The 19,522-nt window shown below is 43.7% G+C and overlaps 1 protein-coding gene across 5 annotated transcripts in view; it reads left to right on the plus strand.

Moving 5' to 3' along the window:
* The window catches only part of LOC117362166 (leucine-rich repeat-containing protein 51-like), a 108,847-nt gene that overhangs the window by 58,087 nt on the left and 31,238 nt on the right, over positions 1-19,522 (plus strand). For 3 of the 5 annotated variants that reach the window (XM_033948090.1, XM_033948092.1, XM_033948093.1), the window contains exon 6: positions 1,343-1,441. In XM_033948090.1, coding sequence (XP_033803981.1) covers positions 1,343-1,441 — 99 coding nt within the window. Of the gene's footprint in view, positions 1-1,342; positions 1,442-2,228; positions 2,553-18,658; positions 18,963-19,522 lie in introns of those variants that run through there. The other 2 variants (XM_033948089.1, XM_033948094.1) reach the window with 2 other exon arrangements.

Consider the following 19,522-nt stretch of genomic DNA (forward strand, 5'->3'; position numbering starts at 1 on the left):
ACTATTCTACACCTTTGAGTATAAGCTTTTTAAAAATTATTTGCACTTAGTTTTGAAAGGCTCGTGTTAAAGTGCAGAGAAAACAGGTGCTAATGTGCGCTTTCACTTTGTTTTGCTTGGACACACACGTATTTGTTTCTAACTATTAGCATGTAGAAGATGCATGAGCTTCCTTCCACTTCCAAATGAAGACAAAAATAGCAATTTAATGTGAGAAACTGAGAAGAAATGCTCTTCACAAAAACCCCTCAATGCTGCCCCTGAGCTGGCAGTAAACTTTCAGCATTATAGACCATTTGCTTCTAGGCATTGCACTACTGGTGTCTGAGCATTAGGAAAGTTGCTGACCTCATTAGCATTCATTTAAATACATTAGAATGCAATTTGCAGGCAGCTTTGGTGCATTTTGGCCCTCTGAGCAAACCTGGCATTATCTTTTTTACCACTGGTGCTTGTTTTTGAGCATCAGCCCCCAAAGTTTTTCTTTGTTGGAGTTCAGCCTCCCCTGCGCACTGGTGTCAACTTGCTCCTTTGTAGCACCCTGAAAATTACTTTTCTTGGAGCCTTTATTTCCAGTCAGTTTCCACAGCCCCTTCCCTCCCTCTCCAGTCTTAGCAGGTCATGTTGCAGCCAACAGCAGGCTCATTTTGGCAGGGCATTTTCATCTGTATTTCATTAGATGTTTAAGCAGAAAAACAGTTCTCTGCAAGTAGATCAACTTCTAAGCACATAAGGAGTCTTTTAAAACAGTTGAATAGGGAGAGAGGAGCTGAGATTTGCAGAACAGTCTAGAAAAAAATAAGTGGAAACATCAGAGAGCCTTAAGGCAGAGCCATGGAATTGCTTTTTGGGGGTAAAAAGATCATAAGCATGCTTCATATCTAAGCACAAGAAGTGTCCCTTCCTGCTGTACGTTTACCATTCTAGTAAGGACTGTTCCTGTCCTATAAGGTGGTAAAGAAAAGCATGTCCCATTTGAAGGGACAGTGATGGCCAACCTACTCACACAAGCTGTGTCCTCCTGGGACCACTTCAATATGAATGCACTTTAAAGAGGCAGATGAGTACCAATTCCTTGTCATCTGTCTGAACTCTTCAGGCAGCTATTGTGGAGTCTGCAGAGAGGCCAGTCAGACAGAGGCATAAGCAAGCTTGCTTAGAGGAGAGGTGTGTGTGTGTGTGCATGCATGCATGTGTGTGGTTCTCTGGGGGTTGCTTTTTGTTATCTCCCCAGTGAAGAAAAAAGCTGCAGCCATTGCGTCAGATGTGCTGCCAATCTCCAAGCCCTTTGGGAGATACTGTTTATAAGAAGTGCAGTCACTTCCTTTCTCCTTCCTCGCAGGACGCTCTGCTAGATGAGCTTCATTCAGATATGCAATTGCAGCACTCGGACTCTGATTCCACCCTGTCCTCAGACTCTGAGGGAGAGAGGCAAGAGCAGGTAAAACATGTGATGTGTGCTGTTAATATTGGGCTTCTTGTAGTAACCATGAACTTTGATTACTTTGTAAAAAATCGGATTTCCCTTTTTATTGCCATGAACATCATAAGCAACGTCTCGGGATGCACCTGTTTTCTTTAGATTCATACAAGACAGATATGCTTAAACCCATCCAACTGGGAAAGCTTTTATTTTTAGGCACATTTCACCCAAGCAACTTTGACTTATTAAGAAGATCCCATCTGCACCTGCACAGCCACGCACACGCCTCATGCCACACGCCTCTCATTCTAACAAGAGACGCTTTAATGTCTCTTCACATCCACTCCAAGAACAGACAAATGGAAGAAAGGAAATGTGCCATTTTGCCACATTAAGGGCCTGATTCTGGATTCTGGATTTTTGGGGTTGGTTTGTTTTTAAGATAGTGCCTTAAATGTAGGCCAGCATCTTAAAGGCCTACATTTTAAGGTGCCAGTCTCACGCCCACTTCCTGTGCAAACCACTCCCATGCTGGCTTTAGGCACCCGTAGGCGTCCCAATGTGCCTCTATAGGTGCAAGACAGGTGCCTAAGAATGGCGCCTGAATTTCATAATAAAATGTGCATCCGAAGTGCTTCATTAGAGATGCCTACTGCTGCCTAACTTTGGAACACTATTTGGAGAATATGGCCCTGTGTGCGCATTTTTCAACTGGTTTTTAGATTTTAGTTTCTTTCATAATTTTTTTTTTTATTTTTCTCTGTTTTGGTTTTTTAATTTTAAGGCACTATATTCTAAATTTTAGGTGCCCAGTTAATCTGGTTTCTGGGATTTTCCAGCCCTGCATCCAACCATCTGTTTTTGAGAACTGATTTGGATACATTGTATATTGCGGTTTATCAAGTTTCAAGTTTATTAAAATATGATAAACGCTAATCATAAATTCTAAGCATTTTACAATAAAAAATGTAAAAAGGGGTCCAGTTAACAGACTTTTAATGATTGCCTGGATTCAGAAGGCAGTAAGGTGCCTATGTGTATTGATAAATTTTTAGCGCAAATTCTACAAACATTGCAGTTCCAGATGGGACTACTCCTACTATGAATTATTTCTATAGCACTACCAGACGTACACAGCGATGTACAGAGTCACAAAGAAGAAAATACTCCCTACTTAAGAGCTTAAAAACAAATAAATAGGATGTCATGGATACAGTTAAGGGGAAGGGTTAATCAGTTGGCTGGGATGGTGGGCAGAGGAGTTAAGAATTGAAGGCTATATCAAAAAGGTGGGTTTTCAGTCTGCTTTTAAACAAGGGAAGGGACTTGGCAGACAAACTCAGGTAATTTATTCCAGGCATAGGGTCAGCTAGATGAATTGACAGTGGTTAATGGAATTTGCTCAGAGGGAAAAGTGAGTAGTGGAGTGCCTCAAGGATTCTGTTCAATATGTTTGTGAGTAACATTGCTGAAGGACTAGAAGGTAAGGTTAGCCTTTGTATGGATGATACCAAGATTTGTAAGATGCCCTGGAGGGAGTGGTAAACATGAAGAAGTATCTGCAAAAGTTAGAAGAATGGTCTAATATCTGGCAACTTAAATTCAATGCGAAGAAGTGCAGAGTGATGCATTTAAGGAGTAGAAATCCAAAGGAGGTGAAAGGCTAATAAGCACTGACGGAGAGAGGAACCTTGGGGTGATTGTGTCTGAGGATCTAAAGGCATCTAAGTCAGTGGCTGTAGCCAGAAGGATGCAGGCAGTGGAGAAAGAGGAGTAACCAGCAGAAGAAGGGAGGTGTTGATGCCCCTGTATAGGTCATTGGTGAGACCACACTTGGAGTATTGTGTTCAGGTTTGGAGTGATTCAGAAGAAGGTGACAAAAATGGTAAGGGGTTTGAATCAAAAGAAGTACGAGAAGAGACTGGAAAACCTAAACATGTATACTCTAGAGGAGAGGAGGGATGGGGGAGATATGATACAGACATTTAAATACTTGAAAGGTATTGATATAGAATCAAATCTTTTCCAGAGAAGGGAAAATGGTAAAACTAGAGGGCATAACTTGAGATTGCATGGAAGAAGACTTAGGAGTAATGTTAGGAAATTCTTTTTTTATATATATTTTATTTATTTATTTATAAATTTTCAAATATACATAATCAAGATTTAACTTGTACAGAAAGCAAGATTCAAGAGGTAAAGGAAAACCATCCAAAACAAAAATTATACAAATTCAAAAGAAAAATTTTCCTAACTTAAATCCAGCTCGAGTCCTCTTATAGGATCCAAAATTAAATTAAAACAGAGTTAAAGTAATTTGTTTGTTAGGAGAAAACAGTTATAGGTTAAACTGTGCTAAGGGCAGCCATCTATCCTTCAAAGAGGATTCTCCAGCCTCGACAGAGAGAAATGTTGTCAGTTGTGAGGGTTCAAAGAAAACAAATTTATGTGATTTATAATGAATTATACATTTACAAGGGTATCGAAGGAAAAATGTGGCGCCCAAGGCTGTAATACCAGGTATTAATAAAATAAATTCTTTCCTACGCCTCTGTGTGTCCCTGGCCAAATCAGGAAACATTTGAACTTTCAAACCCAAGAATTCTTTGTGCTTATTTTTAAAGTATAATTTTAAAAGACACTTTTTGTCTAGGGTGAGAGCGACTGTAAGAAGCAAGGTAGCCAGAGTAGCTACTTCCTTATCAGAAGTCTCTAAGGCTGATACATCCAGTGGATCTTGAATCACTTCTTGTAAATTCTTTTGGTCCTTAACAGGAAGATAGTAAACCTGAATAAGTGGAGGTATAGAGGACTCAGGTACTTCCAATATTTCCATTAAGTAATGATTCAGCATTTCCCTAGGAGTTGTTGTAGCAATCCTAGGGAAGTTAATAAGTCTAAAATTATTACTTTTAGAGAAATTTTCAAGTGATTCAAGTTTTCTTCTTTAAATTTGTATTGTCCTTAATTAGTATCTCCTGTATTAGTTTTGAAGATTTAATGTCTTGTTGCTGAATTTCTACTTGTGATTTAAAATTGCAAGTTATTTTTCTTAAGTCAGAGATATCTCTATCATACTCTTTAAGTCAAGCTTCCATCTGCTAAAATTGGGGAGCTATAATTTTAGGTATGTTAGCTACCAAGTCCCACAGGGCGTCAAGAGTTACTTCCTGGGGCTTATGAAGTTGAGGAAATTGTAAATGTGGTCTTTTTGCTCACCCACTGGCAAGTCTTCCCTTTGCTGTTCTGGCTGGGCTGAACCAGCCCCGGCAGCTGTTAAGTCTTCCAAATCCATATTCAGGATCGCTTGGAAAAACTGGGAACCCGAGTCTCCATTTCCTGTAGTGATCTCCACTGCCTCCAGAGGAGAAAGCACTCTGACTCCTGGAAGCTCCCCCTCCCGCAGGGAACTGGTAGTCTGGGGATGCAGGGGCGGCGCCCTCACGTCAGGACTGAAGGTCGTCTCAAACCCCAAGGAGGACTGCTGCGTACCGCTTCTTTGCAGCATCTCCAGCGGGGAGGTCTATGAAGCTGTCAGCATGCACCTAATGAGTTCCTCAATGTTGCCGACCACAGGAGTCCTGGAGCGTCGCAAGGCACTGGCGACGCTTCTCCCTCTCCTCTTCGGCATTTCTCAGGTAGGAAATTATGAATACAGCACCAGAAAATTCTGTACTAAGGAGGAAACTCACTGGAGCAAATGCACAGCCAACCTATGCTGTCGCCATCTTGGATCCCTGTTAGGAAATTCTTTGTCATGGAAAGGGTGGTGGATGCCTGGAATGCCCTCCCGAGGGAGGTGGTGGAGAGGAAAATGGTGATAGAATTCAAAAATAATGTGGGCTAAACACAGAGGATCTCTAATTAGAAAACAAATGGTATAAATTAAAGAACTAAGGCCAATATTGGACTGACTTGTACGGTTTGTGTCCCGTATATGGTGATTTGGTGTAGGATGGTCTGGGGAGGGCATTAATAGGAACTCCATTAACTTGGAACATGAGGACGTTACTGGCCAGATTTTACAGTAGATATCCTGCAAACATTGGAATGGTTGGATAGGCTGAAGTGAGCTTAGCAGTTGGAACCTAGGACAACATCAGATGGACTTTAGTCTGTGGCCCAGAAATATCAAAGAAGAGACAAAATTAATTTAATTATGTATTTGTAATGAGAATAACTAATGGGCAGAGTAAACGGACTATTCAGGTCTTTATCTGCCATTATTTACTGTGTTACTATATGGATTCGATTGCTGCGCATTGAAAATGTAGTATTTGGAAGCTGTTAAGCACAAAAATTGTGAAGCGGTAGTGCGGTCTTATCCCATTGTGTTGAGTGTAAACAGAACTATTTTGTTATAGTATTTGATGTGAGTGGAACTGAGTTTATTGTATATTGTAGATGATTTTTAGATAGTAATCCACCTTGAGCTTTTGCTTAAACAGAATATGAATGCAAAATTAAATAAAATCATGGTTAAAATGAAGCCAGGTACATTTAGTGTCTGAGTAAATGATGACTGACCACACACTTCCTAAATTCCACCTTAAAACATGTCTGGCTGGTCTAGAAGGGGCTTTTACGGCAATTCCACTAGTTGGAGTAAGTCCAGGCAGACATCTACATCTGTGTCCCAGGTCTTTAGAACCTTAGCAGCAGAATGTAAAAAATGTATAAATTTGTAAATACCTAGACATTTATTTTACTCATTTACAGTGGGAAAGAAAAGTTACATTAAAAAAATAACCCAGAATATGGCTTCTAGACTTTTTTTTTTTTTTAAATTTACCGGGGGGGAGGGAATTAAATTTTGGCAGCCCCTTTTTCAGCCATGGGTTACTTAGGATAAGCATTGCATAGGGAGACAATACAGTTTTGACAAATTTTCATGGGAGAATAGTGCAAGTTCTGTAAAGTTAGCTGGGGAGTGTCTGTGTACTGCAAACTTCAAGTTTTGCCAAGACTTTTTGTTGGATTTGGATCTGGACTCTGATTGGACTACTCATGTGCATTCACTTCTTGCTAAGCCACTCCATTGTTACGCTTGCTTAAAAGCATTTTCCTCCTGAAAGATGAATCTTCTCCTCAAGCTCAGGTTTATGGCAGGCTGGAACAGGTTCTCCTCCCAGGATTGGCTATACTTTACAGCTCCCATCTTTCCCTTGATCTGCACAAGCCTCCCTGGCCCCGTTGCTCCAAAGCATCCCCACATCAGACTTCTGCTACCATCATGCTTTACTGTACGGACAGTCACGTGTTATGTCTTACACGACATATTGCTTAGCATTAAGAAAAGGATTCTACTTTGGTGCCATTGGATTGCAAGCATATGAGACAAGTTTTATAATATCTCAAAGTTTTTTTTCTTTGCAAAACACAATATGACACACATAAAATTTCTTCAGCAGTGTCGCTATGGAGAGAGACTTAGACATTGGAATCTTTGTGGAGAAAAGTATTTCAGAACATTAATGCTTATTTCCTGCATAGCATCTTACTGGCTCTTTGAGTACGTACTTGTGAAACATTGTGTACTGGAAAGTTTGCAGACATTCTCCTGCGCTAGTAGGGAAAGAGTGTGGAAAATGTACGGTCTGAGTGACCTGTGATATTTTCAGTACAGCAGCAAGAACTTCTGCTATGGGTATTGCAATGTACAAGGACATTTCTTCAGAGGCTGCTACCCTCCTCAAGCAGTACCGTGATGTGCTTAGTACCCTCTTCCAGGACTTTTCCTAACCCAGCATTCTGTTGCAGGAGGTATCAGAATAGAGAGCAAGGATATCCTTTTACTCTCAAAGACAAAAGTACTCTCTTTCTCCTGGCTCGTCTCAAACAAGACAAGCATCTCACTCTCATCCTAGACAGCAAAGAGCCCAAGAGACCCACCAAATATGTAGGCAAGACTGGGGATGAGGTTTTTATTTCACTTTATACAATAAAAATAGCTTTATTCTTCAAAAGGATTTAAATGATTTCTGCTACTGTGTTTGGACACACTTGGAGTATATTTAACTTATAGACCTTGGTAACTCCATTTTTGGAAATACTGTATAACAAATTTAGGTTTGCTGTGACACAGCATGAATACTTGTGTGATCCAGACTGACTTGTTTGCATAGTTATTCCACAGACCATTCCAGAACTTGCAGGTTATAATATCCATTAACTAATAGGTGGAGATAAAAAAACCAGAATTGTACTAACATCATAAGGACAGTGGACAGTGTTGATCCAGTTGGCAGTTTCTCACCTCCTTTGATATCAAGAAACCATTTATTATGCTGTTACATTCTACCAAATCCTCTGAAGCAGAATTTGAGGCAGGTTACAATAGCATAATTGTTACATAAAAACAAACATACAATGTAAAGTTACATTCAGAATAAGTTCTGGAATGGACTAAGGGAAAGAAAAATAGCAGCTAAGACCTCATTTTTCCTTGCTGGCTATAAACAGGATAAATAACCTTTCCCCTAGTATTCTCATACCCCTCCCATTGCCTATCATGAATCAGGGGACTATTGGGGGGGGGGGGGGGGCGTGGTTTCCATGCTCATGATGGCACAGTTGTACAAATGTGTATATATGAATCAATCAGAAAAGTTAACCAGGAATTGTATCTGCACCACAAGAACACCAGTGAAAATCAAATTGTTCCCTCCAAGAACCCTAATTAGAAAATTAACATGTATATTTACACTTTACAGACACCTGAAAATAGAAGTCATAATTAACAATGGGTGCAGAAAAAAATGTGGTACAATAAAGTTATCAAGAAATAAAAAAAAAATAATCAGATCTTTCAAAGGTGCAAAAAGCAAATAAAAATTGTGTCCAACAGCAATACTATACCAAGCTTATAACATTAATGTCAACATTGAAATAAAAGTTTCAATAGCACAAACCCTCTTATATGAGCAGTCTCTTATACATTTTGGGCTTTGTCAGAGACTGTATTAAGTCGTACATGAAGGCACCTATAAATAAAAATCAAATGATGGGATTCAAGATTGGGAGACGATCTACTGTATATATGCAAATAACATACAAAAATCATTTCATATAAAACACAGTAAAATACCTTAGGAACAGACTAAGGATCCATCAAGCCCGTTTCCTGTCTTCCAACATTGGTCAATTCAGGTCAGAAGTACCTGACAAGATCCTAAAGCTGCTTATTTGGAACGATAAGCACTGACTTTTCCCCAAGTCTGCCTTAACCATTTAAGGACTTTTCCTCCAGGAATATATATATATATATATATATATATTTTTTTTTTTTTTTACCAACCATGTTAACTACTTCCACCACATTCTCTGGAAACAAATTCCAGAGCTTAAAGCTGCAAAGAGTGAACAAGTACTTTCTCCTATTTGTTTCAAATTAGAGAATGACACGGTGGCGGTTTAGCCGCGGGTAACCCGCCAAAACGGGGAACGAAAACTAGCAGTCGCTGCGGCGACAGGGACAAGGCCATTCACCGCCCTGTGGAGCGGTGAATGGTCTTGTCTCCGCAGTGAGGCATGAAGGATCGTGCGGTCCCCGCATCCCACACCCACCTGCCTAATCGATCCTAGTGTTTAGCCAGCTCTCTCCCTTCTCCTCACCTTAGTTTGCAGGCTTTCTTTTTCGGCAACCCGCACGCTATCAAAGAGCCGCGCACCCGCTGCTGCTCAGTTTCGATCTTCTGCTCTGACGCAACCGGAAACAGGAAGTTGCAGCAGAGCAGAAGATTGAACACTGAGCAGCCGCGCCTGCGCGGCTCTTTGGGAAAGCGTGCAGGTCGCCGAAAAAGAAAGCCTGCAAACTAAGGTGAGGAGAAGGGAGAGAGCTGGCTAAACACTAGGATCGGTTAGGCAGGCAGGTGGGGGCTGCGGGGACCGTGCGATCACCCGTGTTCCCAGCTCAAACTGGAAGGAGGGAGTGAAAGGGAAAAGGATTCTGGGCCAAGGGGATGAAGATGGAAAGAAAAACCCACAGCAGGAAAGAAAGGGAAGGACAGGCAGGTGAGCCAGATGCTAGAAGCAGGGGGGGAGGAAGAAAGAGGGAAAAAAGCTAGATGGGGTTGAAAAGAAGAGACACACTGGTATGGAAGAGGAAGATAGAGGAAATCTGGACACAGGAAGGTAACAGAAAGAGGGGAAATTATGTGCATGGGGCATAGGGACAGAGACATAAAGGGGACATGCCATGGGGATGGTATATGGACACGGGGGGGGGGAGGGCAATGGCAGATACATAGGCGAGATATTAGAAATGGTTTGTGGGGATGGGACAGGGACCGAGCTCGCAGGTTCCAGTGGCTTGCACAAATTACATTGTAACGTGCCATGAAAATAAGAGGGAGGAAGGTAGATAGATAGGCCACGCGAGAGGAGCTGAAGGGTGGTAGAAAGGAACAGATGGTAAAGGAGGGAGGGAAGTGTGGTGGTGGAAAGGAATAGGACAGACATTGAAGGAGGGTGGAGAGGAACAGACCCTGAAGGGAAATGTGGAAGACAGAATGGGAAGAAGACAGATGCCAGACTATGGGGGAGCGGAGGGAAGAAGATGGGTGCTAGACCAATTTGGGGGGGGGGGGGTGAAGGGAGAGGCACAGTAACAGCAAATGGAAGACGCAGAGAGAAGACACACAGTGGATGGAAGGAATTGAATGAGAAGATGTGGAAAGCAGAAACCAGACAACAAAGGTAGAAAAAAATTCTATTTATTTATTTTTTGCTTTAGGATAGAAACATGATGGCAGATAAAGGCCAAATAGCCCATCCAGTCTGCCCATCCGCAGCATCCACTATCTCCCTCCTCGTAGTGTATAAACCAATGTAGATTGATCATCTTAGATTGATCATCTTGGTGATATTGCTGTAAAAGACTACATCATTTAATGTTAATGGAAAAATATAAGGTTAGGATGTCTCAAATAGAAAAAGCACAGACCTGTAACAGATGTTTTCCAAGGACAGCAAACAGTTATTCATACATGTGGGTGACATCATCCATGGAGCCTAGCACAGGCAACCCATAAGTGCAATGTCAATTTAAAACTTGAAGACCATCCACACCATGTATGCCAGCTTGCGGGACCATCAGATCAGTAAAAAAGCTAAGAAGCCAGCTAGGGGAGGTGGGAGGTTTGTAACAATATCTGACTGCTAAAGTAGTATATTAGTTGTGTTGATAAAAATTTATAAACAAAGCCCTGCAAGCTGAACATCTCTTTCTCTAGTTCAGCAGCAGGAACATAATGCCGTTGTACAGGGCCATGGTGAGACCTCATCTGGAGTACTGTGTGCAATTCTGGAGGCCACATTACAGTAAAGATGTGCGCAGAATTGAATCGGTTCAACGGACGGCCACCAGGATAATCTCGGGGCTCAAGGGTCTCTCGTACGAAGAGAGACTGAACAAATTGCAGCTCTACACTCTTGAGGAACGTAGGGAGAGGGGAGATATGATAGAAACATTTAAGTACCTCACGGGACGTGTCGAAGTGGAAGATGATATTTTCTTTCTCAAGGGACCCTCGACCACAAGAGGGCACCCGCTCAAACTCAGGGGCGGAAAATTTCATGGCGACACCAGAAAGTATTTCTTCACAGAGAGAGAGGTTGATCATTGGAACAAGCTTCCAGTGCAGGTGATCGAGGCAGACAGCGTGCCAGACTTTAAGAATAAATGGGATACCCATGTGGGATCCCTACGAGGGTCAAGATAAGGAAATTGGGTCATTAGGGCATAGACAGGGGGTGGGTAAGCAGAGTGGACAGACTTGATGGGCTATAGCCCTTTTCTGCCGTCATCTTCTATGTTTCTATGAACTTTGATTTATAAGAAAGGAATAAGCTAAATATTACAGTACTAAGGCTTATATGGATGCAGCGGTGACGGGGCGGTGAATGGGATGGCAGTGGCGGTGACGGGGCGGTGAAAGGGATGGCGGCGACGGGGCGGTGAAGGGAACGACAGTGACGGGGCGGTGACGGGGACAGATTTTTTCCCCGTGTCATTCTCTATTTCAAATGTTTTAATTAGTAGGCCTAATGGCAATTCAAATCTTGTTGCAGCTCCTTGTGTTTTGGACAGGTGACGCAAGGGCTCAGGTTGTACCTGACAGTAACTCCCCTTAAGCTACAACTGAAAAAAAAAGACATGAGCCTAAATCCAGAATCCCATGTAACAACATGGGATTCCTTTCCATGTAACAACATGTCCCCTAATCTTTGTACTTTATTGTAAGAGTAAACAATCCATGTTTACCCAGGAATTTAGAGACTTCTGTCATATCTCCTCAGCTGTCTCTTCTCCAAGCTGAAGAGATCTAATCTTTCCTCATATTACATTACATTGGTGTCTTCTATCCCACCAATACCTTTTGAGTTCCAGGCGGTTTACAACAAGAAATTAGCCTGGGTATTCCCAGGGAGATTTCAAGGTTGATAGCTATAATATGCGTCGGGATCTGGGAAGGGTCGATACGGTTTGGTTAGATCATTTGACAAATGGTGCAATCAACCTTCCCTGTACCTTTTTATAATTTTCCTATACTCCGAGATACAATGACTAGAATGGCGCACAGTATTCAAGGTGTAATTTAAATTTCCTTTCTTAATTCCTAATATTAGCTCTTTTGGTTGAAGCCACATTTTTGTGTCTCTTCCGTAAGATCATGCTACCATTAGTGACCTTTAATTCTCTTGCTGGTTGCACATAATATAAAATGGTCCAGTCTAAAATTTCACCGCTGGTGTCGTGCTATCCCCTTACAAAACATGTTGCTAGCCTTGTTGAAGGCTTTTTTTCTGCATCCAAATTTAACAGCAGGTACAAGATGAGGCTATTCGTTTTCATATATTCATGACATTGTTTGCCAACAGTGAAACGCACTTGATCAGTTGATCCTAAGAACCTGATGGAATAAAGCACTTTTCATGTTTTGTGGTCATATGAAAATATTTAATACATAAGCTTTTAAAGGTGGCTTTATTAAGGAAATGAGCCATAGGACTAAGAGCGTAAGAACCGTTAAGGGTCTTTTGTATTTTTGGCAGAGCAATAAGCTGAGAACTAGAGTTCAGATATTACTGATTATCCCAGGACAAGCAGGCAGCATATTCTTGACTGATGGGTGACGGCACCGACGGAGCCCCGGTACGGACAATTTTAGAGTGATTGCACTCTAAGAACTTAGAAAGTTCTAGCTAGGCCGCACCGCGCGAGTGCCTTCCCGCCCGACAGAGGCGCGTGGTCCCCAGTTTCTTCGTTTCCGCGGAGCTAAGACGCGTGTTTCCAACGGCTGTTGGACTCTCTTTTTTCGCCTTCCTGCTCGCGTAATTTTTCTCATGAATTTATTCACTTTTTCTTCTTTTATTATTTTCCTAAAAATAAAAACAAAAAAGTCTTTTTTTTTTTTCGACTTTTTTCGGTCGGCCCCGGCAGGGCCTGTTGGCACCATCGAAGCCTCGGGCTTCGATTTTGCTACTGCCGTTTTTCCCTTCATGCCCCCTTCTCTGGGTTTTAAGAAGTGTCAGCGGTGTGCACGCCCTATTTCTTTATCTGACCCGCACAAGTGGTGCCTTCAGTGTTTGGGCCGGAGACCATAGGGCAGAAACGTGCACCCGCTGTAGTTCTCTTCAAAAGAGAACTTTGAAGAACCGCCAAATTCAACAGCAGATTCTTTTCGGTGCCGCTATGGAAGTTCCACCGGCGTCGACTCCGGCGACTTCCTCCAAATCGGCACCGGTGGTTTAGACACCGCAAGAGGTCTCTTCGGTGTCGCACCCTTCAGTTAAGCCGACTAAGAAGCCATCCCCTTCTGTTCTTGGTCCGCCAGTCGAACAAGCAGTGAGCCAAGTCCTGCAGACTGCGCGCCGGCCCCGCAAACACTCCGCTCCCATAGAAGTCACTGCCTCTTCATCGGCATCAACTTCGCCTGAGCGTCGAGCGGCACCGCAGGTACCAAGCAAGAAAAAAGCGGTACCGGTGCCATCGGGACCGTCTCTGGATGAGCGTATAGCATCCATCCTTCAGGTCCAGCTTAAGGAGCAATTACAACACCTGCTCCCGGCTCTGCTAACTCCGAACCTTCCGGTGTCGGTACCCACTGAGCCTGCGGTACCGATAGTCGACCAGCCTATGTTATCGGCATCGACGTTATCGGCACCGCTTAAATCTGCCTCTTCCATTTCTATGCCTGTCTTATCGGCAGAGCCAAAGTCTCTTCGACGTACGGCTCACTCGGCCTCTGATCCGGTACCGCTTACTGACACCCGTCCCGTTTTACAGTCACCGGGTACGGTGTCGATGCGTTCAGGAAAATCGGTACGCAAAACCAGGCATAACGAATCCTCTACCCCTTTGTCTCAGGGCCGTCTCCCATCGGTACGGGACCCTGATTTATGGGATGACTCCGATGATCCCTTCGGTACCGAGGAGGATTTTTCATCGGATGAGGCTGACCCATCGGTGCAGGATCCTGCTAGTAAGCCAGAGCACTCTTCCTTCACCAAATTTCTTAGGGAAATGTCAGACACCCTTTCTCTTCCCTTGGAATCTGATTCTAAGAAATCAAAAGCATTCTTGGAGGCTTTGGACTTTGAACAACCTCCCAAAGAATTTTTAAAGTTACCCCTTCATGATATATTAAGGGAAACTTTTTATAAAAATTTGGAAACTCCTCTCACTATCCCAGGAGCTCCAAAGAAGTTAGAATCACTTTATAAAGTTATTCCTATCCCAGGGTTTGACAAACCTCAGCTTCCACATGAATCTTTGCTGGTGGAGTCAACCCTCAAAAAATCTGCAGGCTCTAGTGCATATGCCTCTATCCCTCCTGGCAGAGAGGGCAAGGCCATGGATAAATTTGGTAAACGACTTTACCAAAATGCTATGTTGGCCAACCGTTCAGGTAACTATGCGTTTCACTTTTCCTTTTACCTGAAACATCTTACCCAGCAGATGGCCACTTTTCAGAAATATATTCCTGACCGCAAGCTTTCTGCTTTTCAACAATGCACTGCCAGTCTTTTGCAACTCAGGAAGTTTGTGGTCCGTTCCATCTATGACACTTTTGAACTGACCTCTCGAGCTACTGCTATGGCTGTAGCGATGAGACGATTGGCATGGCTTCGCGTCTCAGACCTTGATATGAACCACCAGGACCGCCTTGCCAATGCTCCCTGCCTGGGTGATGAGCTGTTTGGTGAATCTCTGGATACCACCACTCAGAAGCTTTCTGCTCATGAGACGAGGTGGGATACTTTATTGAAAAACAAGAAGAAACCTCCTCCTCCTCGTCCTTTCAGGCAGCAGACGTCCTATCAGAGGCGTTTTTCTGCTCGGCCGATTCAGCCTCATCCTCCTCAGCCTCAGAGGCAAAGGCAGCAACAACAACAGGCTCGCCAACAACAGCCGCCTGCCATGAAGCCTAAACCGACTCAGCCCTTTTGACTCGCTTCTCCAGGGCATTGCCAGTCTTCCTCCCTCATGTCCTCTTCCGCAACCTATAGGAGGTCGACTAAACATCTTTCTAACTCGATGGGAAGTGATCACCACCGACCAGTGGGTGCTATCTATCATAGCCCACGGCTACTCCCTCAATTTTCAGACTCCTCCACCGTTAGGCCTGCCAAAAGAGTCTGCTTCCAACAAGTCTCAGTCCCTCCTTCTAGCTCAAGAGGTTCAATCCCTCCTTCTTCTCAATGCCATCGAAGAAGTTCCTCAAGATCAGAGAGGTCAGGGATTTTACTCCCGGTACTTTCTAGTTCCCAAAAAGACCGGAGACCTCAGACCTATATTAGATCTCAGAGATCTCAACAAATGCTTGGTCAAGGAGAAGTTCAAAATGCTCTCTCTTGCCACCCTCTACCCTCTCATCTCTCAGGGCAACTGGCTATGCTCCCTCGATCTAAAAGAGGCTTACACACATATTCCTATCCATCTGGCGTCCAGGTAATATCTACGCTTTCTCATCAATCAAAACCATTATCAGTACAAGGTGCTACCCTTCGGTCTGGCCTCCTCTCCCAGGGTATTCACCAAGTGCCTGATTGTAGTAGCGGCTTATCTCCGCTCTCACAATTTTCAAGTCTTTCCTTACTTGGACGACTGGCTGATCAAAGCTCACTCTCCTCAGGCAGTTCTGCTTGCCACCAACCAGACCATTCACTTTCTTTGGCTGTTGGGTTTCGAAATCAATCTACCCAAGTCACACTTCATTCCGACCCAGTGCCTTCAATTCATTGGGGCCATTCTGGACACTGTTCTGATGCGGGCGTTTCTTCCATCCGACCGCCTTCAGACCATCCTTCATCTCTGTCGACAGGTGTTTCAACAGATTACCATTTCTGCGAATCACATGATGGTGCTATTGGGGCACATGGCTTTGACAGTACATGTCATCCTCTTCGCACGTCTCCACCTGCGTACTCCTCAATGGACCCTAGCGAACCAGTGGTCACAAGCGATGGATCCTTGCTCACAACACATATCTGTGACCTCGTCTCTTCGGCAGTCGCTTCTTTGGTGGTTGACATCTTCAAATCTTTCCAGAGGTCTACTGTTCCATCTACCTCCTCATCAACTAGTCATCACCACAGATTCCTCCCCCTATGCCTGGGGAGCTCTCTTGAACGAGTTCCACACTCAGGGGTTTTGGACTGCCCAGGAAAAGAAACACCACATCAATTTCCTGGAACTCCGAGCGATGTTTTATGCCCTCAAGGCTTTTCAACATCTTCTCTTCTCAAGTACTACTCATTTGCACAGACAATCAAGTTGCAATGTACTACATCAACAAATAGGGAGGTACGGGCTCTCGCCTGTTGTGTCAGGAAGCCCAACGGATTTGGTCTTGGGCGACAGCTCGTCACTTATTCCTGAAGGCTGTCTACATTCAAGGGGAGCAGAATTCCTTAGCGGACAATCTCAGCAAAATTCTCCAACCTCACGAATGGACTCTCGATCCCTCGACTCTTCAGTCCATTTTCGCCCAATGGGGCACTCCTCAAGTGGACCTTTTTGCAGCTCCTCACAATCATCAGCTGCCCCTGTTTTGCTCCAGACTCTACTCTCCTCACCGTCTGGCACCCGATGCATTTCTCCTGGATTGGACCAATCTCTTCCTATATGCATTTCCCCCTCTACCGCTCATGCTGCGGACATTGTTCAAACTCAAGAGGGAACGAGCCACCATGATTCTCATCGCTCCACGGTGGCCCAGGCAACATTGGTTCTCCCTTCTACTTCAACTCAGTTCTAGGGAACCCATGCCTCTTCCACTGTTTCCTTCTCTGCTTACTCAGCATCAACAGTCCCTGCTGCATCCCAACTTACAGTCTCTGCACCTGACAGCTTGGTTTCTCTCGGGCTGACTTCGGCTCATTCACTCCTTTCTCAGCCTGTCCGTTCTATCATTGATGCTTCCAGGAAACCGGCCACTCTTCAGGGTTATCAACAGAAGTGGTCTCGGTTTTCTTCCTGGTGCCTCTTACATCACCATGATCCCATGTCTCTGGTAGTGGGACTGGTGTTGGACTATCTTCTTTCCTTGTCTGACTGGCCTTAAATCTACTTCTATCAGAGTTCATCTTAGTGCCATTGCTGCATTTCATGAGCCAGTTCATGGAAAACCTCTCTCGGCTCATCCTCTGGTTTCTAGATTCATGAGGGACCTTTTCAATGTAAAACCACCTCTCAAACCCCCTCCTGTGGTTTGGGATCTCAATGTGGTTCTTTCCGCTTTAATGAAGCCTCCTTTTAAACCTTTGGCCACAGCACATTTCAAATTTCTCACTTGGAAAGTGGTCTTCCTGATAGCTCTCACTTCTGCCAGGAGGGTCAGTGAGTTGCATGCACTAGTGGCCGATCCACCTTTCACGGTTTTTAACCATGATAAGGTGGTTCTACGTACACACCCCAAATTTCTCCCTAGGGTTGTGTCTGACTTTCATCTTAATCAGTCCATTGTCCTACCTGTCTTTTTTCCAAAGCCTCCTTCTCATCCAGGTGAACAGGCTTTGCATGCCTTGGACTGTAAACGTGCTTTGGCTTACTATCTCGAACGCACTAAACCTCACAGATCATCTCCTCAACTGTTTTTGTCTTTTGATCCTAACAAGTTGGGTCATCCTGTATCTAAACGCACCCTATCCAATTGGCTTGCTGCTTTCGTTTCATTCTGTTATGCTCAGTCGGGCCTGACACTGGAAGGTTCTGTCACGGGCCACAAAGTTAGAGCTATGGCAGCATCTGTAGCTTTCCTCCGTTCCACTCCTATTGAGGAAATCTGCAAGGCTGCTACTTGGTCCTCAGTTCATACTTTCACATCTCACTATTGTCTGGATGCATTCTGCAGACAGGATGGACACTTCGGCCAATCTGTTTTACAAAATTTGTTTTCTTAATGGCCAACCTTCCCTCCATCCCTCTTTTTTGTTAGCTTGGAGGTCACCCATTAGTCAAGAATATGCTGCCTGCTTGTCCTGGGATAAAGCACAGTTACTTACCGTAACAGGTGTTATCCAGGGACAGCAGGCACATATTCTTGCGTCCCTCCTACCTCCCCGGGTTGGCTTCTTAGCTGGCTTATCTTAACTGGGGACCGCGTGCCTCTGTCGGGCGGATAGGCACTCGCGCACGCGCGGTGCGGCCTAGCTAGAACTTTCTAAGTTCTTAGAGTGCAATCACTTTAAAATTGTCCGTACCGGGGCTCCGTCGGTGCCGTCACCCATCAGTCAAGAATATGTGCCTGCTGTCCCTGGATAACACCTGTTACGGTAAGTAACTGTGCTTTATGCCTTGTCCCCTTGATCAGATCAGTTTTATTTGAGTTTAGCTCACATCTTTTTCAGCGGTAGCTCAAGACCACAAGGAGGAGCAGCAAGATTTGAACTAAGTTCCCCTTGGAGCCCTAACCACAGGGCCTACTCCTACATTCTGCCACTAGGTTGCTACCTCTTTTTCCTTTACCTCCTGTTGTCAGGTACCAGCTTAGACTGTAAGCTCTTGGAGCAGGGGCTTCTTGAACCTGAATGCAAGTAATGCTGTAAGCAACATTGAACAATGTTGGAAGAGTAGTAACCCCCCCCCCTTCTGTTGCAAAAAAACAACAACTATAAAATATCCTTTAGAGTTCATGTAAAACTCAGAGTCAAAGCCATCAGGACCTGGTGTCTTTTTTTTTTTTTGTTAAACTTTAAGTTCCTGATTAACATCTTTTATTTCTTTTCCAGAATAGGGTTAGTTCAGCCTCTTCAGCTGTTCCTGATTAATTCTAGGTAATTGGGTCTTCAAAAAAGCTTCTCTTGTTATGTCATCTGACAAGACTATTACAAGAATCTTGGAAAAAAAAATCTACAAATAATGAATCTATTTCTGCATAAGAGATGTCCCTTTTCCTGCATTGTCTTTGACTCTGGTAACACATTTTTATATTACCATCAACTCTCTTGGATGAATGTGAATAATTTGTATTTTTGAAAATGCAATGATACCGATACTTTTTGGAATGGCAATAAATGAACAGATTTAGCTGCTGCCAAAGTCTCTTTATTGTTTTTTAAACACTTCATTTATGTCTTTCATTTTCTGAGGAACTTGTTTAGTGTTGGGATCTCTGCAGCCCCTTCTTTATTATTTTCTCTGATAAACATTTCTAATGTCGTCCCAAAACACTGCTTTTGCAGTTTGCCAAAAGACTGGGGGGGGGGTTTCAGTGAGCATATTAAGGTAGAGTTACCAGATTTTCCTTTGGGAAAATCCAGACTCATGGCCGCACTCCCAGGCCCGCCCAACCCCACCCTCCTTAACCCGTTTGTACATCGGGACAGCATCCATGCATGCACGGAAACGACGCGATGATATCACGTGTTGTATTCGCGGATGCTGTCCCAACATCGGAAGCTTTTCAAAACCCAAAGTGCCGGGTTTTGAAAAGCCGTCCAGACCACCGATAATGTCTGGGGAAATCCGGACATCTGATAACCTTATATTAAGGCCACTTTTTGCCAGAGGCTAGTAAAAGAGCATCTGATTTTGCTTTTACACAAAGTATGTGCATGTTCAAATCCACAGTAAATGTGGATTTGAACATGATA

The sequence above is a fragment of the Geotrypetes seraphini genome, chromosome 6 (assembly GCF_902459505.1).
Source record: "Geotrypetes seraphini chromosome 6, aGeoSer1.1, whole genome shotgun sequence".
In the NCBI taxonomy this organism is placed as follows: Eukaryota; Metazoa; Chordata; class Amphibia; order Gymnophiona; family Dermophiidae; genus Geotrypetes; species Geotrypetes seraphini.